Source organism: Lycorma delicatula, chromosome 2, assembly GCF_047948215.1.
Source record: "Lycorma delicatula isolate Av1 chromosome 2, ASM4794821v1, whole genome shotgun sequence".
NCBI classification, from domain to species: Eukaryota; Metazoa; Arthropoda; class Insecta; order Hemiptera; family Fulgoridae; genus Lycorma; species Lycorma delicatula.
In genome coordinates this window covers 225,443,851-225,468,331 of record NC_134456.1, presented here as the reverse complement: position 1 = coordinate 225,468,331, position 24,481 = coordinate 225,443,851, and the positions used below count along the sequence as shown (strand labels likewise).

At 31.3% G+C, this 24,481-nt stretch overlaps 2 protein-coding genes across 3 annotated transcripts in view; one reads left to right on the top strand and one right to left on the bottom strand.

Moving 5' to 3' along the window:
- Positions 1-4,756, bottom strand: part of LOC142319708 (GTPase-activating protein and VPS9 domain-containing protein 1-like) — a 34,481-nt gene extending 29,725 nt beyond the window's left edge. For both annotated transcript variants that reach the window (XR_012755257.1, XM_075357284.1), the window contains exon 1: positions 4,667-4,756. The gene's annotated coding sequence lies outside the window, so the exon portion shown is untranslated. The remainder of the gene's footprint in view (positions 1-4,666) is intronic.
- Positions 1,288-24,395, top strand: LOC142319707 (general odorant-binding protein 83a-like). The gene is made up of 6 exons (XM_075357283.1): positions 1,288-1,445; positions 4,701-4,776; positions 9,473-9,564; positions 17,999-18,098; positions 22,319-22,386; positions 24,174-24,395. Exons 1-6 carry the CDS (start codon positions 1,374-1,376, stop codon positions 24,189-24,191), a joined length of 426 nt encoding a protein of 141 aa, XP_075213398.1. The 5' UTR covers positions 1,288-1,373; the 3' UTR covers positions 24,192-24,395.
- The last annotated feature ends 86 nt before the right edge of the window (positions 24,396-24,481 follow it).

Sequence of the window (24,481 nt, the reverse complement as noted above, 5' to 3'; positions counted from 1 at the left end):
TAGTAACCCATGTGGCTAGGGGCCCATTTGGGTGCTTACTTCTCCAAGGTAGGCATTTTGCATCGAGCACTGGTTAGCTGATATATTCGTTGTTAGGATGAGAATGAATGTATGGGGAACTATGAGATGGAGCTGCACTGTGGAAGGGTGAGGGCACTGACCTTGCTCCCAAAAGTGGACCAGAGCAGAGAGAGATACGGTATGTTTTCATTAGAAGTTTATTAAATTTGTGAATTTATTTCTTAATTTTTGAATAAGTCAAGAGGACTTTGAGTAAACTGAATTGCAGGACAAAATTGTCACTGTGCAATCAACACAACTTTTGTTGGTATGAGAATAGTATTTTTGGTTTAAAGACTCAGTAAGGTGTGAGTCAGTAAAATCTGAGTACATAGTCTAATTGAAGTTAGATATAAGAAGAGTTTTGTGTGAAACCTTTGGTGTTAGAGGAAGCACGGACATCACGCTTCTGCGAATCGGTTAATTTGATAGTTGAGGCAAATTTTGATAGATGATCATGGCTGGAAGAAGCCATATGAAGGTGATGATAGTACATGTAAATATCTGCTGAGACATTTTTATTGGTGGCATCCTGACAGAAGCCTGTGATGTATTTTATCAGTTTTAGAGGGTCTAAAAACAGCTCTGGTAAAAGTGCTTATGACTAAGAAAAAAGGGGGCGGTGTGGTGACTAGGATTGTCACAAGATAGGTGTCATCCCCTACAAGGGTTAGGATGAGCTACAGGGAATGACAATTTTGTTTTAAATTGAACTTACGGATAAGGGTTTGTATTTTAGGAATAATTGTATTTTTTTTTTAATAGTTTTAAATGTATAACTGCATTACATTGGTAGCAAGTTGTAACTATGATCTGGCATGCTGGCCTCCTGATTAGGTGGGATTATGGTTGTCAGTAAGGGTTTGTATACTCTTAACGAATTATTATAGTAATATAAAAAAAATATGTTAACCCTATACAAACATATTAAGATTAATAAATTAATAAATAATCATCAGCTGTATGCCCATCAAAAAAAAGAAGGAAAAAAGTAAATTTTAAAATAATTGTAAATTACAATTAATGATGTTACTTATTAACATTATTGATATTCGTGTGTTGCCTGCCTACTGCTAAATAGTGCCAAAGGAAAGGTCATAGATATCACTAGATTAGATAGGCAACTATAATTATGGTTAGCTAGTTAAAGCAGTGGCTGCTTATTTGATTTACGCAACTAACATTCAAGGTTAAAAAATGTCCTTTTAAATAATTATTCATTTCCAATATACATATAAAAGAAAGATAAAAATTTGTGACCAGTTGAAACAGAGTATCTGTGGGAACCAAGAGATAATTAAGTAGGTTTATTAATGGGAACTACAACAGAGATGAAGCAATTATATTTAATTTCATTTGTTCTTTTTTTAAGCAGCTTGGTTCATGTAAGTTTAAGCTTACTTTATTTATAATTATTAATTTTTTTCTTATTATGTCAATGGTAATAATATTATTAAATTGAATTTTAAATTTTACTAATTTAAACCTTCTGGTATGCAATACTGAGGTAAGATATATCTTACCTGCAACTTATCGTGATGGTACTTTTGTGGGATCCCACTCCTCAGTCATGATTGATTTCATTTTAGATATAATATGAATCTTAAAAAGATTAATTTCAATAAAATAATTATTATAAATTATGGTTTAGTACTAATATATATATTTTATTTTTGGTTTCACTCTGATGGAAATCATTTACTCCCAACACTCATTGAAGCAGTAAATATTGTCTACTTACTAATAAATTTATAAGGCTCATAAAATATCTATACCTAGATTAAAGCTTTAGATATCATAAGATTTTTACTGGTCCCCTAGAAACATGATATTCTGAAAAAGAAGGGTACAAATATACCAATCTTACAATTTTGAATTAAAGGGAGCTAAAAGCATTTGGAGGGAAAAGGTTAATACTTCTTGGAACTAACCAAGAAGAATACTTCTTGGTTTTTTAATTTTTTTGAAAGTTATAACACATTAAAAAAAGACTTCTGATTTTGCAATATTTCAATCTTCATTAGTTTTTCTCTGAAAACAGAATATATTTTTAAAAGTTTAATTCAAATATCAACAGTTTTAATTTTTGTTAATTGACGGGAAAATAGCTGGCTGAACACACTTGGGAGGCAAGGGATCAGACACTTTTAGACATCATTATTGTCAGTCTTTTCTGAAAGTAAAACATATTCTAAAAAAAAATTGTCTTTTTATAAAATATATATATATATGTATATATATAATCCAAGGAGAAAGATAATAAATACTTGCTAATATAAAAAGTTTGTACCATATTGATCGCCTACATGTAACCAAAAACTGACTTACTATGATGGAACTGTAGGCTTCACTATACATTCTTCCTTCAAGGAAAAAAAAACGATAGTGTTGTTTAAAATATTGGAATCCTTTGGAACCCTCTAAATTTAGTAATTAAGAAAAAAAACACTGAATATATGTTGTACTTTCTAAACATTTTTTAAAAAATTCTTCTATTTCTGGAAGGAAGTAAAAAATTCAATAGTACTGAAGCTGTCCAAGCACTCAAGTTGGGTCAAGCATTACAATTTACATAAAAATTAATGTTTGGCAAAACCAATATTTAATGAAATCTGTATATATCTTGCATTTAGTTGAACTCTTTTCTTTTTATTGTTCACAATATGATGATTGTTTTATATTTTAATATTAAAGAATTTAATGCAAGCACTTTCAGTTAGATTCAATTTATTATCATTTATATTTATTTGTTGATTTTTTTGTTTATCACCTAATAGAAAACAGAAATGATCCTAATATAATGAAACTTGCATCGGAAGGTAATTACAATCATGAATTAAATATATTCTAATTCTCAAATAACATATTTATGCTGAAGGCTTTATAAAAAAAAAACAATTCTTTTTAAATCATTTCTTTTTTAAAAATTCATTCAGTATTAATTTAAATACAACAGCTAAAACTACAGAAACAAAACTTATAAAATTTGTATTATTAATACTGGAAACATTTTTTTTTATTTTGAAACCAGGATCTTTCTCTTTGTTAAAAAATTGTTTTCTCTGTTTACTTATTTAGATTAATTTAACAAATTTCAAATTAAAAATAAAAGGGGCTTTTGTATCAAATTTTGAGGTAAGATATATGTTACCTGCATTTTATCATGATGGTACTTTTGTGGCATCCTGGCATTCTCAGTCATGATTGAAATCATTTTAGGAATAAATGAATCTTCAAAAGATTAATTTCAATAAAATAATATATCAGCAGTAACCACGTTTGATAAATTAATTATTATTATATTATAGTTATTTTTTTTAGTTTCGATCAAAATCCCTTCTAATTAAATGTATATTTTGTTTATTTTATCTAATCAATTTTTTGGGGAATAATATTTACAGATTCTATGAGTAAATGATTGTAACACATAACGACCAATCAGATAAAGCTGAGAATTTTCTTAGTTCGTTATAAAAACAAAAAATTCCTTTCATGCTAGAAGGTGGAGGTAGATTTCACCAGTGCTAACTAGGGGATAAAAAAGATTTCTACCTTAAAGAAAAACTTCTAATTTACTCAATATGACAATGGTTGCATGTGAAAAAAAGTTTTACGTGTTTAGTATATAACAAGCCCCATCTTTTTAAATGGGGCTTGATTCCAGCAACATTTTGATCATCCCTTGCTGTAAGGCTTGATCATAATCAAAAATTGTTTCAGACAAAAGTTTTAGGTAATATTTAGAGGACTAACAACCACTTTAAACCGATTCGATACTTGCCTATTAAGGGAGGAATGATATTTTTTGTCTTCAAAATCCCATCTTTTCCACCCCCTGAGCCAGTGGTTGGTGATATCAAAATACTTTATATAGATAAGTTTTAGGCCCTTATCCATAGAATAATAGGAACTTTAAACGAATTCGATATTTTACTTTATAAGAAAGTTATAGCAATATCTTGTTTTTTTTTTGTAAAAGCCCCCCATTTCTACACCAAGGTCCGATTTTGCCATTAACTAACTCGACCGAAATTTTGGGTCGTTATATTTTATGTATAAATTTGAAAGTGAATTGCGGAAAATTACGGCAGTTGTCGTGTCCACAAGAAAGTGAAATATATATAAACTTTTGAACTGACAGTGGTTTTGGGGTCTGGGGGATGTGAAACGCGAAGATATGTCGAAATTTTTCGAAAGTCGAATAACGGTAACCATTGCAATGGATAACTTTCCTATGAAATCTATCTAAAATACAACTTCTGACAATCACTAAAGATTTAACTTACCCCGATCAAAAATATTTTCACGTTGCTCTTCTGTCACTATTAAGTTACATATTATTTATATAAAAAAAACGAATAAAACAAATTGAAAACTTTATGAATCAGAACAGTAGTTACAAAAATATTTTATTAATAATATTTTCCTTTACTAAATTTCATGATTATCAGATCGTTAATATTAAATACTAATTTTTTCTTTTTGGGGTTAGAAAATTCAGGATAACGGGTATTATTCCAGTTATCCTGCTGGTGTTTATTATTACACTCTAATGTAAATAGATAAAAAACATTTATTAGAAGATTATTGATAGAAATAAACTTACACTCTGAAATATAGTATTGTGTTAATTGTTTCAGGGTTTTACTGATGAAGAACTACAATTGATGAATCAATTACGAACAACGTGTTTAGAAGAAACTGGGGCAACTGGTCGTGAGTTTACTATTCATGAAATAAAAATTTTAAATTAAATTTACAGCAACGATAAATTCAGCAGTAATTAAATGTTAATTATGAACATTTCAGAAATTGTTTGAAATCAATTTTATGTATAGTTTATTTTAAAATGAAAGTTAAAAAACTTAATTTGATTCATACCTAGCTTTTGGTCTGAATCAAACTTCTGAGACTGCTATTGGGAGCATTGAGAAAGTTATCATGCCATTGGTTGGGGTATTTAAATTAAGTTTTGAAGAATTTTGTTTATCATATGTTTGATTTAAATTGTCTTTGTTAATTTGTAATGTTGTTTTAATACACTTGCATATTAAGGGATCCTCCAGCATATTTTCCCCCATATTTTTAATAAGTACGTTTTTTATGTGTGCCGATCTCTGACTTTTCATTGCAAAGATGGATTCAATGGTGAAGTGAAGTGCTTTGTTATTTGTTATACAGAATGATTCACGATGTATGAAAAAGTTTCAGAGCATGTTCTGCTGGTAAAAATAAATATCGAAGTTCACATAAACATAAATTTGGAAACGCTTTGTTAGCGAGGCTGACGAAAGATTTCGCCTTGATTTCGACATCTTAGGTAAAATTACGCCTGAGACTTCTTGACACCCAAATTAATAGATAAATTTAGTCGTTTTTTAAATAAAATCTGGCCTGAAAAATTTAAAAAAGATCCCAGAACTGTTCTGGGATAAAAGATTGAGTTCTAAAAACACTCTACTTTATGTGTGGGGAAAAATAATTTTGTTAACTGGGTAATGAACAAATAACAATTTAAAACAAAACTTTTACAGAATTTAGATTCTTAGTAAAATGGTATGAATAAAGTCCACAGAAACCATGTGCAAACTTATCAAGAATTCTGAAATTTATTAAAAACAAAATATATCAATATGTGACAGATTTTAACTTTAAAACGAAACAAAAGAATTAAATATTTTAGATAAATAATAAATACAAACAAAAATAAAACCAGCTTATAAACAATTAAATAAACTAGTGAAAGTATACTCTGCTGCAGTGGATATAGCACAGCAACCGACGAATAATGTTTTTGGTGGCTTTCCGTATTTTTCAATGGAATTATTTTGTTATAGTTGTACCGTAATGAGAATTCTAAATAATTAACTCTTCTCTTACATTTTTGTTATAATATTAATGACTTCAAGTGATCCTGCAGGGAGTAGTCCAAAGGTGATAACCTCGATTTTGGAAGCCAGTTAATAGGTCCACGACGTCCGATCCACGTGTTTAAAAAGTATTTAAATGTTGTCTATCTGCTAGAGAAAAGTGTGGAGTTGCCCGATCGTGCTGGTAAATTATTCTATAAAACGTTTAAGTATAAAGAACCTAAAATATTCTCACTGAAAATAAATGGCCCCAATATTTCGTTGCGTATAATACCGCACCAAACATTTACGTGAAACCTGTGTTGGTTTTTTGTTTCGATGGTGCGCGTGGATTTTCGTTAACTCCATATGTTATTATTTAAACTAAAAATTCCACATCGAGTAAATGTGACTTTGATCGGTAAACAAAATAGAATCTACGTTATTAACATTGTCTAGAATCTAGTACATCAATTTAAACGCATAGGAAGATATCTAGAAAGTAAATTTTGTACTTTTGTAGATTAAAAGGATGGAATTATCTTTTTGAAGTATTCGCCATACCTTACTTTGTGCTAGAACCAGTACGGTAAGAAATTCTTCTGATACTGAAGCCTGGGCAACGTTCAATATACTAAATTACATGATGATATTCTTGTCATTCAGCTGTATATGAAGAAGAAGCAACGATCCAGTGGTTCATAAAAACAGAAGTACCGAAGCAAAGTTCTTCGTCTGGAATCCTCCTATTTGGAAATCTTTGATGATATTCTCACTGCAAAACTCGTGAGTTTCCATTGCAGAAACCATAAACAAAAATGATATGGGTTTATTCTTCGTTGGAAAATGTATAAGGCATTGTTAAATAATAACATATATGCACTATTCCTCTCAGTTATTTAAATGTATATTGTGTTCAAATGGAGTAACCACTGGATGGGTCTAGTGGTGAACTCCCCATCGCAAAGCAGCTGATTTTGAAGTCGAGAGTTCTAAGGTTAAAATCCTAGTAAAGACAGTTACTTTTATACGGATTTGAGTACTAGATCGTGGATATCACGAAAAAACAAAGATATATATAAAGAAAATGTATATATAGTTATTTTATTCTTTGCTGGTTGGTTTTCAATTAACCACACATCTCAGGAATGGTCGACCTCAGACTGTACAAGACTACACTTCATTCTACATATTCAAATATTTGAATACATATCATACGAATAAGGCTAAACAGAAAAAGAGAGAGAGTGTTCAAATGCAGCCTATTTTTTGATTTCTAAGCAAATCAAGATTTTTAGAAAATTGAATTGTAGGACAAAATTGTCATTGTTACGATCAACACTTGTTTTGTTGGTATGAGGATAGTATTTTTGGTTTAAAGACCATTATATATACTATATATAGTATATATACTATATAGTCTATAAAGATCATTATAGATAGTATTTTTGATAATGATCTGAGTGCATAGTCTAATTGAAGTTAGATATAAGAAGAGTTTTGTGTGAAACCTTCGGTGTTGGAGGAAGGAATGCATCCGCGAATTGGTTAATTTGATAGTTGAGGGTTGTAATTTATGTTAGCTGGTCATGGTTGGAAGAGGCCATACAAAGGCATTGTGTAAATACAGTGATGGAAATGTTGCCGAGGCATTTGCATCGATGGCATCCTGACAGAGGCTAAAATGCTGATTGTGATGTGTTATCAGTTCTAATAGACGATCTCCGGTAAAGCCATCAGGACTATGCCGGGGGTATGACGACCGGGATCGTTATAAGGCGGGTATCTTGTCCTTCAGGGATAACAATAACATTCATTGTTTCCAGCATCAGTCTCTGAAGAATCTTTAGCAGAAGTTAGCTCCATTTTGGGGGCTGGCTTCTGTGGTGCAAGTGGTAGCATCTCGGCCTTTTTCATCCAGAGGTTCCGGGTTCAAATCCCGGTAGGCATGGCATTTTCACACACACTGCAAATCATTCATCTCATCCTCTGAAGCAATACCTAATGGTGGTCCTGGAGGTTAAGCTAAAATAAACCTCCATCTTGAGTAAAATTTCTATAACTTTCTTCTTAAATTGATGAACTCTGTAACTGATTTAGTAATTATTTTATACATTGAAACTATCTAAATTAAAACTTGAAATGTGAAAAAATACAAATATGTACTGTAATACACGATACTGTACTATACATATCAGCTGTATTATCACAGGATCTAATGTCAAATCTAATTTCTCCATAAACTTGGGATCCATATAAGACTGCTTATTTCTGATGTCATTATAAACTTCCATAAACCTACTTGTCCCATTTCTTGTGACATAATTTTGAGTGTCAACATTTCATTTAAAATCTGTCTTGTTCCAATTAATTACTGCTTCATAAACAAATAATGAAGAATTGTAATTAATTGTAGCTTATTAAAATCACTACAGGATTAATATTTCCTTATTTTTTCTATCTAATCCTGACACTGGTCTTTTTTATTTCACATGGAATACCCGGATTTCTGTCCCAATTTAGTACACTGGGACAAATTTCAAACTGAATAAATTTAAGAATTCTGTTCAAAATTAATTTTGGTTTTGGTTTTTACAATGTCTGCTTGGAGATGTAATCATATCTGCACTTTAGGCTACTAACCTCAAGCATCCACTACCAAGGCTGATCATGTTCACATGAGGGATTTTCAATCCGTAACTGTTCCGTATGAACTTTCAGGGCTTCCATATCTCCCTATAATGGACCACTTATGTAGATCAAAAGATAAATCAACTTGACAGGGTGGAGACCAGAAAAATAATATTGAACAATTTTCTCTTAGATTAACGTGAACAGATGGAAATAAAGGTGGATGATTTAAAGGGAATAAATAAATATTGTGATCAGATCTTTAAACTTTTACGTATTTTGTAAAACATGTGAGTAATGAGTAGGTGTGGTACTGTTCTGTAACTTAAGAAACTGCTGCAGAATTTGCCTGGAAGTAAAAATATCACAATTATAAGAAAAAATACAGAAGATAAATTTATAAAATCAGACAGAATGAGTAATATTTTGAAGAAGCTGACTGAAAAATATTTGTGCACTTACATATGCATAAAATAAGGGTAAAATTAACAATTTTTTTTAATAATAATAATCACATTTTAAAAACTCATAAATAAAATAATATTTTTTATGGATGGAAGTATTCTAATATAATTTTAAATGATAAATAGACGTGATAGAATTTTGAACTTATTAATTACAGAGATATAATTATTATATCACTTTACTTTTTTGTTACATAGATACGAAAAAATAATAAATAGTGTAAAGCTGAAAAGCGATTATGCTAACTTAGGTGATAGAGTTGCCAGTCTCTCTACTGTCAAGATGACACCACCTCAGATGTAATTAATGAAATCAGGTAGTAAAATTTTATAGTTATAATTGAAATTATAGGAAAAACAAGATAGATGTGGTTTGCGCAATAACTATATTGTGGAAAATTAATTGGAATATATATAACTATCAAATTATTCTATTATAATTAAATAGCATTATTTCATTGGTTACAGAGGCAGTAGATGATACAAAGAAAGGAATTTTTCCGCCAGATGATGATAAGCTGAAATGTTTTTTCAAATGTATATGGAGTACAATGTCTGCGGTAAGGATGGCATGTAATCTTATGTAGTGTAATCACATTTCCTAGTGAATATGTTCATTATCAGTCCAGAGGTAGATCTTTCTTTCTTTTTCTGTTTAGCCTTTAGAACCATCATAAGATAATATCTTATGGTGGTATTATTGGTGGTATAATTCATACTTCAGAGTATGAATTAGGATGATATGTATGAACGTAAATGAAGTATAGTGTTGAACAATCTCAAGTCAACCACTCCTGAGATATGAGGTTAATTAAAACCCTACCACCTAAGAACACCAGCATCCACTATCTAATATTAGAACCCGTATAAAAGTAACTGCCTTTACTAGGATTTGAACTTTAGAAGTGTCGACTTCAAAATCAGCTGATTTGCAATGATGAGTGTACCACTAGATCAACCTGGTGGGTTCCAGAGATAGGTCTGCAACTGCCACCCAAGCAATATTGAAAAGTTATTTAGCAGTGATAAATTTCTTTACTATCAATTAGAAAGTGAAATGACAGATTAGCATAACCAAAAAGGTTGTAAAAATAGAATTTAATATTATGAAAGGAATGTAAAGCCACTTATTTAAGAAATGTAGTGTCAATGAAGTAAATCAGCTAATGGAAAGGAGAGTAGATATATAGAAATACAAAAAAAAAAAAATTGGTTTAATTTAATTTGAAAGAAAGGAAGATAAAGTAAAAGGAGGTACTGAGGGGAAACACAATGGAAGATCAATCATACAGATAGGAGCACTCACAGATTTTGTGTATCTTATTTCTATTTAGAAACCATAATCTTACTTTATTTCTATAGAAGTCTTTATATAGATGTTATTAAAGTAAATGTAATTAATTTCCTCACTTATTAAACCATTAACAATTATTTTTCAATTTTCAACAAATTAATTAATTAAAATGTTTAAAAACCATTTTAGATTTACTATTATCTCATCTTCACACACTGTACTATGTTCAGTATAAAACAAGGCTACTGAGTTATTTTTATGCTCACAAACATTAACTTATTATGCTCGGTGGTTAACTAACTTATTATGCTCAGTGGCCTAATAACACTGATAAAATTTAATTATTACCTGTAAAGTAAGAGCAAGATAATCTATAACAAACTCAATTCTTTCAAAGTATATTTCTTTGTGTGTTCCTAGACTGATAAATTTTGATTAGATGAACTTATTTAAGTATAATTCTGGATGATACTTTCTTTAACCTACTTTAAGTGCTTACTATGACCTTGGATATGCTTTTGCTCATATTTTATCAAGGAAACTGTGATATAATAGGTGTTAAAAATTGGCCCTTGCCAGAGAATAAACGAAGAGCAACTGAGAGAAAATTCATTTATAACATGCAGAATTGAAAGCATAAAGTTTACATTAACAGACATTTCAATAATCAAAGGTAAAACAACCTAAACGAGAAATTTTTTTTACATTAAAAAATTATAACTGATTTTATTGATTTAGTTTTTTGACAGCAATCTTTTTTTTTTATTAATAATTTCATTTTATGGAAAATAATCATTAGGTATTCATCATAAAATATGGTTTATAAATAAAAAGTTTGTATTATTTGTTCAACTGTATGTAAAAAAAAACCATTACATTAGGAAATTTTGTTCACCAGTTAGACAAACTGTAAAAAAGCAATCTAAAAAATTATATATTTTTGTTTACATACAGATATATATTTAGAAAATTCTTTTAGGATTATTGTGAAGCTCCTTCAAATACAAATTAAGTGACTGCATTGATTATTAGATCAGGGAGGTTGCACACAGGGATGTGCCCTTCAGCCACAGACATATGAAGTATCTATAAGTAAAACAAAAACAGAATTTGTCTGTGTAAATAAATTAACTGAACAAAAATAAACTGAAATATACTTGATAAATACAAAATTTACAAAAGATTTGGTAAAAACAGCATATGAAATGTACAGACACTACAGATTACATATATATATATATATATATAATATTATCTTATATATAAAGCCGAAGGTTTGTCTGTTTGTTTGTTCTTGATTGTGTGAGAATCAATCATTTACTTCATATTTCTGTAACCATGGCAACAGAAATAAGTTATGAATCATTCATCGTCAAAGGCTTGTAAGCTTTAATTACCATAGTTACTACATTTTACATTACATTTAGTTTCTTCTTCAGGTTTATATAAAGCCTGAAAACTTTAATTGTTATTTATCAGTATTATTCTCACATTCATGAGGGTAATAAACATTGCAGGGTCCAGGGGTGTACAGTCCCTAAGCACATGAAAATGATAAGCGAAACAAGTTCTGTGACCCTGGGGTAGGTCCCATAGCCCTGAGAAGTCCCTGGGTCGGATCCGAGGTACGCCTGGGCTCCAGGGATCCTGTGGGCTCCGCCCCTGACTAGTTGTTCTGGCAAGTGAAGTGAGCACCATCCAGCTTATATATATATATATATATGTAATTACATATGTTAATATTTCAAATATATTGTCCTGTGTGTTGAATTATAATTAGTATTTATAAACCACCAGGCACACATATGAGATGTGTGAGAAAGTAATGAGACTGATTTTTACTTACCAAAGATTTTATTTTTTTCAAACAACAATATTATCCCCTTCAAAGTGGTTCCCTTGGGCAGCTATACACCGGCGAAGTCATTGTTCCATTGTTCCCACTCCTGGTAGCAGCGCTGGAAGGCTTCAACTGGTAGGGCTTTTAACTGGTTGGTCACAGTCTTTTGAATGTTCTCCAGACTTCCAAAATGACGTCCTTTTAAGACATGTTTCAATTTCGGGAAAAGGAATAAATTACAAGGACTCAAATCTGGCGAATAGGGGGGTTGAGGAATCATAGGAATGCATTTTGAGATCAAAAATTCCGTGATGGAAATGGCCACGTACACAGGGCATTGTCATGTTGAAGCATCCACTTGTCTGCAATGTCTGGTCTCATGTGAATCTCTCTTTTCCTGAGCCTTTCAAGGACAGGTTTGTAAAACACTTGGTTGACAGTCTGTCCTGGAGGAACAGATTCTTTATGCACAATACCCCTACTGTCAAAAAAGCAAATCAGCATGATTTTGATCTTTGATTTGCTCATTCAACATTTTTTTGGTTGGCGGAGTGTGCCACTCTTCACTTTACCGCTTTGTTTCAGGATGTACTCAAATATCCAGGATTCATCCCCTGTGATCACATGATTGAAGAATTCTTGGTCATTGTCAATCCTCTCAAGAAGATCAACGCACACATTTCTTCGATTGTCCTACTGTTCCGTCGTGAGGTTTTTCAGCACCAATTTTGCACAAACCAAATCTTAGCATGTCCAAATCAAAATTTGATATATGGTGAAAGTGTTTAAATTTAATTGTTCACTCATCATCCTTATTGTTAAACGACGGTCTGATCTCATAAGAACCTTCACACGCTCAATGTTTTTGTCAGATTTTGAAGTTGAAGGTCTCCCTGAGCGAGGTTGATCTTCAATGTGTTCTCAGTCTTCCAAAAATGTTATGTGCCAGCGGAAACCTTGTGCTCTTGATAAGCAATGTTCCCCATAGGCCTGTTTCAACTTTTCAAAGGTCACACTCGCGGATTCCCCAAGTTTAACACAAAACTTGATTGCACAATGTTGCTCTAAATTCTGGTGCTCCATTTTCATAACACACAACTTCACTGATGGCGTCAAAAATAATGTGTTGGCTGAACAGAGTAGAAACTTGTACTGAGTATGTGGAAGGGATGAACAAACCGGTAGACACAGCGTTGCCAGATCACTCACAGTGTTACCACTTTCATTACTTTTCTCACACACCTCATATATAAAGCAAAATTGATACTACCTTCAATCTAATAAGGTCTTTTCAAATCCTGTAGATTCATCATCAGTTATGGGGAACTTCCAAACGTAAAGCATAAGCTAGTAAAATTAGGGATACCACAAAGGTCTTTAATGCGATGGTTTCCCCTTACCTTCCACATCCTTTGCCATTAAACTTTTGGTTTCATCTGCCTTAAATGGTTTTACCTGCCTAGGAATGGTTTCTCATTCCAAGGGCAAGAGGGTGTCCTGCCTTCAATTGCTCCTCTACCTCCATAGAGGCTGTTGGCACTTGTAGAAGGGGATCTACAAATCCCAGGAGATGCTCGGTCCCAGCCTTCATTAGTCGCTTACACAGACTATTATAAGCAGTATGTGTAATCATTGCTCCCTTTCTACCACAAGCAGATGAAGGTTTTCACCAGTACTTTAGAGAAAATATATATAAATAATATATACATATAACCCTGCCATAGATAATCCCATATCCAGAACATACCATACATTCTATGTCCAGGGCAGTAACAGCTATACATAAGTACAACACATGTAGCTGGCTAACGAGGCTCCTAGTGTTTTCCTGGGAAGAGGCTACTCTCTTTTGACCTGATTTACTTTTACAAGTCACTGTAAGGAATGAACTTTTTGGCTAATGCAGATCATGCACGACTGAAAATGATAATGTAAAAGGATGTACACCACTTTTGAGCTAGTGATGTGGCAGCCAGGGTCGACATGATAGAAAGTGTAACAGAGACCCTTCTGTTGTCCACATGTTCCCCGTGATAGCAAACATTAGTAAGGTGCAATGTATGTCGGTGCACGGGAGTCCTGAAAGCTTCTGTGAGTAGGGGCTGGGAGTAGTACAGAGAATGCACATCTAGGTCATCCATCGCAGTACCAGGTCAGACTTCCAGAGTTGATAGCCCTGGAACAGGAATATACCCTGGCAGTTAGCCTTGCTACAGAAGGGATTAATTCATCATGCAGATTGAACAACCTATTGTTGCAGTGGGTTCACGTAAACATCCTAATTTAGAATCGGTCATTTTGCTGTAAGCAAATTGGAAGAAGAGTGCTGAATCAAGAAGAATTCGACATGAAGAGCAGATTCTGCAGAGAACTGCTATCAAAAACTGTTCACCCAGATCTAAATACCTGGTCATTACAAAGGAAAATAGAAATTTCACGAGGGTAGGCCCTGGACCTTTACTGGGCCTAGTGACCTAGTAAAAGAAATACAAAAAAGATTCACTGGTCTTTATGACAAGACAACCAATGACATTCAGTAGCAGAAAATAATTGCTTTAAGTAAAATATGTAAGTTTGTTGCACGCGTAGATCCTCACATCACTCTCAATAATTCAGAGTATTGTTGTCTGTCGAGACTTACTTAATTGTTCCGAACAAGAAATCGTTGAGAAGTTGTCAACGTAGGGAGAAGTAGATTGCTGAAAGCTGAACATGAAAAGAAATGGTGAAATTCTACTTCTGCTTCTCATGTCCTCATCTTTAATAAACCTACCTCTGCCAGAGAAAGTGCACGCTGGTATAGACACAGTCTTAATTCGTGCCGCAATCTATGCGATGCTTCAGGTGTCAGCAATTTTGCCACATTGCAGTTAGATATAGATGCAAATATGCATGTGTGTTGAAGAAAATCATGAGGGAGAGCCATGCGAGGATCCTCCCGTGTACATTAACTGCAAAGAACAGCATTCATGTTGATCAAGAAACTGCCCTGTTTACAAAGATGAAGTAGCTGATCAAGAAGTGAAAATCTTACGAAGGTCAGATTTCGAAGCCAAAAAAACTGTAATCAGCGCAAACCAAGAGCAACAATAACATATGCCACTATTCCTACTCCAATTGTTGTTGTAGGCCAGCTCCTCAGCAACCTTGTTCTGACTTTGGCTAATATGATAGAGAGAATAATCGATAATAAAATGAAATCAAGTTAGAATAAAAGCGCATCTGAGCAGAAACAGGAAGGAAAATAAACATGAGGTTCAGTATCATCAACATAACCTGTCAGATGAGCCTGTTAAGACCAAGATTGATTTGGACCCCCTAAGGAGGTTCTGAAGCCATGCACTTATGAGGTGATCTCACAACAAAACCACAGAAACCACCTAAACACGTGGGCCTGTTTCCCCCCTTGTGGCGGCTAGTGCAACTCCTATTGTTCCTGCCTCTCAATCGGTGCCTAAACCAAGTGCTGAGTCATGCCTGTCCATGAGTCTCGCTTGCTTGGTCTCCGACTCAGAGGCTGGAAACTACACAAGCGATGACATACTTCTACAACACGAAGCTGTTTGAAGGATAGAAAGAAGAAAAAAGGAAATGGGGGCCAAAGGGTAAACACTGAAATTAACTGAATAATATAAACAAATCGATTCCTCAGTAGTACAACAATGGATGTTTGTCAAACATCCTTGAGCTCCAATGCTTGGTACATGATGTGGACCCAATTTGAATATATCTGCAAGAAACACATTTCTGCTGAGATATAAATATAGTATTTATCAGCCAAATATAAGAGTTAGAGGTGGAGTAGCCATATTAGCGTCGACTAGAGATACCACCGAAGAAATGAAGAAATTGAAATAAACATGAATCAGCAAGCAGTTTCTATTTCCTGACGTGTCCTATTAGAAAAATCGTTAAAAAATGAAAATAATCGACTCGTTTGGATTTTAGAAAGAGAAGTTATCCTCACATTAAGCAGGATTTTGACAGTACCATTTAACTACTGACCAAATGATCCAACCTAGAAAACACTATATATAACAGTTTCATAACTAGGAAGTCAGAGTCTTCTTTGATCTGCAAAAGGCTTTTGATATGACTTGGCATCATGGAATAATACTTTAACTACATGAATGGGGCATTCACTGCAATTAACCTGTATTACTTGGTAACTACATGAATGACCGTAGTTTTTAAGTTCAGGTTATAATGAGAAAAAAATCGGAAAATGGCATTTCACAAGGCTCACTGTTGAGCAGTACCTTGCTCACAATCGCCATCAATAAACCGATATTAGCCATACAACAGAAATCAGCAAAAGTGTTTATCAATGATCTGAAGATTGAAATGCCAGTTAGCAATACAGTTATGGTGAAGTATAAATTGCAACAAGCGATAAACAACCTCAATGAAGTTGTAAAGAATTAACGGATTAAAATTTTTACCAGAGAAAACTTACTGTGTACACTTCTGTAGGAAGAGAACTCATCATAGTCCTGTTTTGACCATCGATAACCATCCCATTCAGTATAAAGATAATGTACGTTTTTTAGATTTATTATTAGATAAATTCCTTACATGGGGACTACATGTAAGATGCAAGAAAGTCCTAACACTGTAAAATGCTTATTGAACATTAATTGGGACTCAGAAAAAGACATTACACCAATTACATAAAGCATTGGTTCATTCAAAGCTTGATTTCTTGTGTATTGCATATTCATCTGCTAGAAAGTTGCATCTGAGAAACTTAGACATCATACATAACAATGGAATCAGATATGCCACAGGCGTCTCATATGGAGTCAGTTTCGTGAAACTGACTCCAGACTATATGAAAACCTAAGAACAAGGTATGGACTAAGAAATAATATTGTTGCAATTTAGAAAATGATCAAGAAGAAAATATAGATTCTTACCTACTTGCCAGCGAGTTATTAACACGTTTATAAAGTTCAATAAAGTCAGTATGTGTTATGTTTGAGAATCTTCTTTGCGAAGGCACTTTACACATGAATATAGTTCTCAGATTGACATGGTATTATCCAACATCTTTGGGTATTTTATTACTGTATGTTTAATTTATTAGTTACAATTTTGAGTTTTATGTAAATGCTAGCTCTTTAAGTGTTAATGTGTACATTTTGTTTAAATGATTCATATTTTTGTGTTTTATTAAAATGTGTAGATCCTATACACCCTTATATCTGACAACCCTGCAGTTGAATTTATTCTTTTTTTTTAAACAATGTGACAAGGACCAATGACAGAAGTTAATGCCTGCATAATGTACAAAAAAAAAAAAAAAATTATATATATATTTAAATATTTGGTACATCTAACATTAAAGAGGTTATACTATTCACTTTAGACTGATATATTAGTAACAGCACTACCTGAAACAACACTTACAAAGGATCTGGATAATAACACCAACAAGATCTTCCGAAATCACATTTTTATATATTGTAAAGTGATCTATTTTTAAAGAAAAGAATAGAAATTTTATTTTAGGAGCTGTTTATGTAATCATTGGTTTTTACATCATTAACTATTTACAATCTATTTTTTTATTAAACCAATCATTTTCATTTACATCAGATACGAGAATGTTATAAATAATTTAAATATTGTGGGGATCTTCGATCCTATGTGTTCTACTTTTTTGTAACATTTTATGTTTTTTATTTTTTGTAATGAATTAGTTTTAATACTTAAGACTTTTAAAAAATACTTAGTGATTTGAAATTATCTGTGCTTTTGAAATTATCTTGTGTGTGTGTGTATATATATAAACACACAAGAATAAATATTTAGTTAGTATGTACAGCTCAACTGTCACATGTACTTTTTTCATTTATAGATGTCAGATGAGGGTGAAATTGACGAAGATGTATTACAAGTTTTGCTACCTGCTGATTTAAAAGATAAATTGTATGGACTTATTGTTAAGTGTAAATCAGGTAATTGATAAATAACCTTCACATATTTATTTACTTTTGTTGAATAATAATAGGTAACCATATGTAAATAACTTAAATCATTATGTTGAGAATAAATTGCCGGAGTTTGGTGCAATATCAAAGGTTTCTGAAGCATCAATCCAAAGTAATACAAAGTATCATCTGTTCATTATGCATGCTTACCATTGCAAACTAACTTGAATGTCACTTTTGTCTGTAACATGTTAAATAAGTTAACACAGTAGTAAAAAAAATTAATTTGAACAGAGGAAATTTTTGTGTTGTGTCAGGAATATTTGCTTTGTTATCAGGCACTCAATTTTTGATTACTTGTTCAAGCTTGTGTCGTTATCTCTGTAATTGGTTCATCCCTGTGCTTTTATAATTTATTTTTAATTAGTTTTTATAAATTTTTATTTTCAATAATATATAAAAGTATTTGTTGTTTTTGTCTAATACAATGAATATAACCTTATGAAAACATATAAAAGCTACTAAGCACATAATACATGACACAGTCAAATCACTAATGAGTATAGCATTGGTTTGGGTACTGTTTAGGAAAGGGGTCTCCTTTTCCCCAAAAAGGAAGGAAAATGTGGATAGGAGGAGGAAACCAAGCCTATTCAAGATCATTTACTAGTAAGGAAAAGCAAACTTAATCTTGAATTGTCAGCTGTTGACTTGAAGAGGGCAAATGATTCTGCCACGTAGTTTATTAAGAATTACTGGAAGTTGGGAGGATTGCTCATAAACTAAAAAAGAAGAGAGTGAGAGTGTGTACACATACATTAAAACATCAGCATATATAAATAGTCTGCTGGTTTACCTACAAAAGATGTTTTGGAATTGCTTTACTCATTAAGGGCCAGGATCACTTGGGCTTTAGAGAAAATTACATAAACAAAGAAGTAAAACAGAAAAAAAAAATTATTATTGGAAAATTTCACTGAGAACTGCAGAGAGTTATTCTGTTGGAGAATATGTAACCATGGATAAGATATTTAAACAGATTCGTGGTCGTTGTAAATTTAAGCAGTACATAGCCAAAAAACCAGCCAAATACAATATAAAAATGAATACTGCTGTAAACACCAGGATTTTCTGTTCTTATAACTTAAAGATATATGCTAGGAAACAACCTGAGTCCTTATAATCAACAACGGTCCTTATAATCTATCTAATGATGCAAAAAGTATTGTGATATTTTGAAACATTTACTTGATTCTGGCTGGAATGTTACTTTAGATAATTATTTTACGTCAATGCCTTTGGCAAATGCATTATTGTATAATTACAAAACAATACTTGTTGGACTCTTAGAAAAAATAAGAAGGAGATTCCTCCAGTTTTCACACTTTAAACTGATATGTATGTTTTCATACGGCAAAGTATGAAATGTACAGTATGTTTGCTTATGGCAAAGACATAAATAAATGTTTACTTGTATCTTACATTCTGAAAATGAGCAAAAATGTTTTACTTTTATCAACTTTTCACAATGATGATAAAATAAACTTAGTGCGTGGATTTAAAACTGAAAGTTATATGTTTTTACAACTTGACTAAAGGAGAAGTAGATGTGGTTGACAAGATGAAATCAGAATATTTTGTAACTAGGATCAGTAACAGCCGGTGGCTATTCACTAAATTTTGTTATTACTGAATATTGAAGGTATAAATGCTGAAATTATAAACAATGAAAACAAAGGGAAAAAAGTCAGCCAAAAGGATTGCCTAAAAGAATTGGGAAAGACCACTCTGCATATGATGAAAAGAGCTGCAATTCCAACTTTATCTATAATTTTTCATCAAAAATCAGTATGTACCTTCTACAGCTGCATTAACTGCAAAGACTTTGTGGATAAGAAGCAATAGAAAACCAAGATGTAATTTCTGTCCCAGGGAAAAAACAGGTTTATAGGCCATAAGTGTGACTTGTGCATGAAGTATATTTGTAAAGAACACACAGGCAAAACAAAATACATCTGCCAAGAATGCACAGTCAACATGATTCAGACTTGTCCTAAAAGTAGTTCATAACAAACGTTTTTTAATATGTTTTTTTCTAACTCATGTAATCTTTTTACTTTTTTTTTTTTAAACCTCCAGGACCACTATTAGGTATTGCTTCAGAGGATGAGATGATTGATTGGTAGCATGTGAAAATGCCATGCCTGATCAGGATTTGAACCTGAGACCTCGGATGAAAGGCCAAGATGTTACCACCCGTGTCACAGAGGCTGGCAATTTTTTATACCCTTTTTTTTTCTGTTTAGCCTTCGGTAATTAACGTTTAGATATTACTTCAGAGGATGAATGAGGATGATATGTATGGATGTAAATAAAGTGTAGACTTGAAGTCTCAGTTCGACCATTCCTGAGATGTGTGGTTAATTGAAACCCAACCACCAAAGAACATTGGTATCCAAGATCTAGTATTCAAATCCGTATAAAAACAACAGACTTTACTAGGACTTGAACGCTGAACTGTCGACTTCCAAATCAGCTGATTTAGGAAGATGCATTCACCACTAGACCAACCCAGTGGGTTTATTTTTTATACCTATTTTATTAAACATTATATCTTTGCTTTAGTAAATAAAATTTGTATTATTATATTGAAATTAACTCACTTTGTACTAGATATTGTTATATTTTTTACATTTATTTGAATAATTTTTAATTATATCTTGGCTTTAATAAATGTTATCTGCAATAAAGTTTACTTGTGTTGTAAACATGAAATAAATGTGGTAAATAAAAAAAAAATATATAAATAAAAATGATATATTCATAAAAATAAATACTTAATAAAAAAAAAAAAAATCAAGGATAAAAGCAATTACTCCAGTAATGTTAGAAAAATTCTAACATGCTACCAATGGCATGGTATTCTTAGTCACAACCAATAGAGGGTTAAAAATTGTCACTGGAAACCTGATGATGTATTGAAATTTATTACATCTTAATGATCTTCAGAAAAGCTAGAGAAAACCCATTTAAGATCATAACTGTAAGTGAAACTTCAACAGATTAGTCTGAACAGTCTGAGCAAGAATAGTAAAATAAACATGTAGCAAGAACAGTTACATCATGTGAGAATATTATCATTTTCCCAAGTGGAGTGCACATCTACACAAGCAGTGTGTATTTTTAAGGGATGTATAAATTATATTGTGAAATATTCATTTTTCACTCTATTACTGTTATTTTTAAGATATAACCATCAAAAGTTACACGAGCACATGCAAACACATACACACACACACATACACACATGTATATATATATATATATATATGCACACATTTATGTGCATGTGTATGAATTAACATTCATACAAAATGTTTTATTCAATTGTACATACTTTATTTATCTGATCAACCGAACTACTGAATTAATAAATAAATTAAAGTGGTTGACGCTTACCTTATTCTATTATGCATGCAAGAGCGCTTTCACAAATTACTCACATCAGTTGCTCCACATCAACTTTTTACAAATATTCATATTAAATTACATATTAAAATCTCAACTAAAATTGAAATTGAAAATCATTCTATATTATACTTAAGATTTAAAATTTAAAAATTCTTAAAATTTCTTGTTCCTAATTGAAATTAAGATCAAAAATAAAAATGTTAAAAATGAAATTAAAAGGAAAAATTGCATATGTAGAAATATGAAGTCATTTAATAAAATTAAATAAAAAACTAAATTAAACTAAAATTATAAAAAAACTAAAAAAAATCTAGCTAGCCAAATTTGACTTTCATAAATTTGGCTAGCTAGTTAACATGTATTTCTATTTTGTTAAATTATTTATTTTATTTTTATTTTTAATATATATATATACATAAATTGATTAATAATTGCATTTATAAACATATTTTTTTAATAATATGATGTATATAGAAATAAGTGACAAGCTTCATACTCACTCAAACGATACTAGTTGCAATAGTTGATTCTTACATTAAATTGAATCTGCTTATATATGTCTTATTTATTTACTCCAGAAACAACTGGCTGATGCCCAATTACAGTTATTTAATGTTAGATAAATTTTTTTGCATAAGAAAACTGCCAAACCTGACGTATTCAAACCCAGAACCATCTAGATGAAACACTACCATTCCATCAAGAAGGTTGGCATTGATTCATAATAAATATATTAAAGTTACTGTACTTTCTTATAATTTTGTGTGTTTTTGTAGCTGGTGGAAACAGTCCTTGTGATAAAGCATACAACATCCACAAATGCATTTATAATGAAGATTCATCTGTAAGTAAAGAAAATTCTGTTTATTATTACTACTATAATTTTATAAGGGTTTTTTAATATATGTAATTTTTGTTGCTTGACATTAACCATGGGGAGCCCTTATCCTTTTTCATTTAGTCCTTTTCAATAAGTTCCTTGTCCTACCGTGACGTCAAATAACTTTATGTACTCCATGTCAATCATACTATTTTTAAAATCCTATTTTCTTCCTTTCAGTTTTAAAATCTTAATGAATGCAGTTATATTATAAATATTACAACATGGAAATATAACTATTATAATTTATATAACTGAAATATAAACTGTACTTACAAAACTAGTTACTGCAGAGTATGCTACTATTAAAATCTGCAATTTAAAAAAAAAATTCATTATTTTACTTACATAGAATAGATAAAAAAATTATAACTTTTTCATAGATTTTTGTCTAAAGTAACAGTAATAATGAATATCTTTTTAAGAAAAAATAATTTAAAAATTACAATCTACCAATAATTTCTGAAAAATGACTATACACTTGGTAGTACTGAGAAGTGCTTGTATGTTGAGTAATCTAGGAAATGCCTGCTTTTGAAATTTTGATAATCTTCCTAGTAAAGGTTTGATGTAATAATCAAAGCATTTATACTGAAGGATTTTAATTGTATTACTCACACGAACTTCTGTAGATTATTTCATTAATTTCGCTATAACTCTGGAACCAATGAAAATAAGTACTACTTACGATATATTGTTGAAAAGCTCTTAATGAGGGCTATTACTGCACTAAGAAAAAGTCCAAAATCATAATGTTTTTGGATTTTGGGCTTTTTGAACACTATTGGTCCAGTCAATTGCAATCAAAAGGGGAGGTGCACAACTAGATGTTACAACAAACATAAATCCAAAATTTCAACATCCTACAGGTAATTGTTTTCAAGTTATGCAAGATACATATGTACATACAAATGTCACGCCAAAACTAGTCAAAATGGACTCAAGGATGGTCAAAATGGATATCGCTGTTGAAATCTGAAAACCAAAATTTTTCGTAGTAAAGTAAAAATAGACAAATAATCATTCTATAAATTCAGTTATTTTTAAAACTGTTTTAAAATTCATTTATAATAAAAGTTAAAAAAGGATGTTAATTTCATTGTTACAAATATTAATGTGGTGAAGTAGCAGTCCCAGATATGCAAAGTTATAAATAAACTGAACCTCAAAGTGTTTTTAAATTTGCTACTCGTCACCTTGAATACAACTTTTTTGTACCAAGATGGTAATCACAAAGATGTGATTTCCTGTAAAATCTGATGAGAAAATTAATTGGTGATAAAACTCGTTTTTAATTACTTTTCTTTTTTTTGGGATATCAGTAAACAAAACTACTACAATCATACAAGAACAGTAACTTTTCATTTCACCTTCAGATTGAATTCACTAACAGTTATTGTCAGAAAAAAAACAAACATTGATCCATTCATCAGTGAATCCTCTGAACATGTGTAGTACTGAAATGGCATTCATCTTTCTTTTCTTTTAAACAGAACCAAGATTTTTTTGTCCATCTTCCTACATGTTTCTTAAAACATAAACCATTTCAGGTTAGGCAATGGTGCCACACTATTTTTACAATTATATAAATTTATTTATTTATATTACGGACATTATTTCAGGGATACTGAAAATGTAACAAGATATTTTTATGGGAACTCTTTCATGCTTAAAAAGAACAAATATTTTGTTCTTACAATCAAACCTATTTTAACATTAATTTCTGATTGTTTTAATTTTTTTTTTTACAGGCCTACTTTACTCCTTAGAAATAATCAGCTGTTACTTCTTGCCATTAAATCTTCTACTTAGAAAGAAAAATAAACCATGAAAAGAATAAAAATACTGATACTATTTTTATAAAAAAAATATCTTAAGATTTATTATTCTCAGTAAAATTGAGTGTCAAATGTAATAATATAAATATTTAAAAAAATCAGTAGTACATAAATAAATATTAGTGATATTACCTATGTATGAGATTAATTATTAAACAAATCTTAAAAACTGTAAATGCAATTTTTTCCCACATCTGTGATAAAAAACGTTAAAACTGTAA

What these genes read in the sequence shown, in the direction of transcription:
- LOC142319707 (XM_075357283.1), top strand. Translation starts at nt 1,374, where the DNA reads ATGGGAACTACAACAGAGATGAAGCAATTATATTTAATTTCATTTGTT. An exon ending in TATGGAGTACAATGTCTGCG is followed by an intron (nt 9,565 to 17,998) that starts GTAAGGATGGCA and finishes TTTCATTTATAG; the next exon opens with ATGTCAGATGAGGGTGAAAT. An exon ending in TATTGTTAAGTGTAAATCAG is followed by an intron (nt 18,099 to 22,318) that starts GTAATTGATAAA and finishes GTGTTTTTGTAG; the next exon opens with CTGGTGGAAACAGTCCTTGT.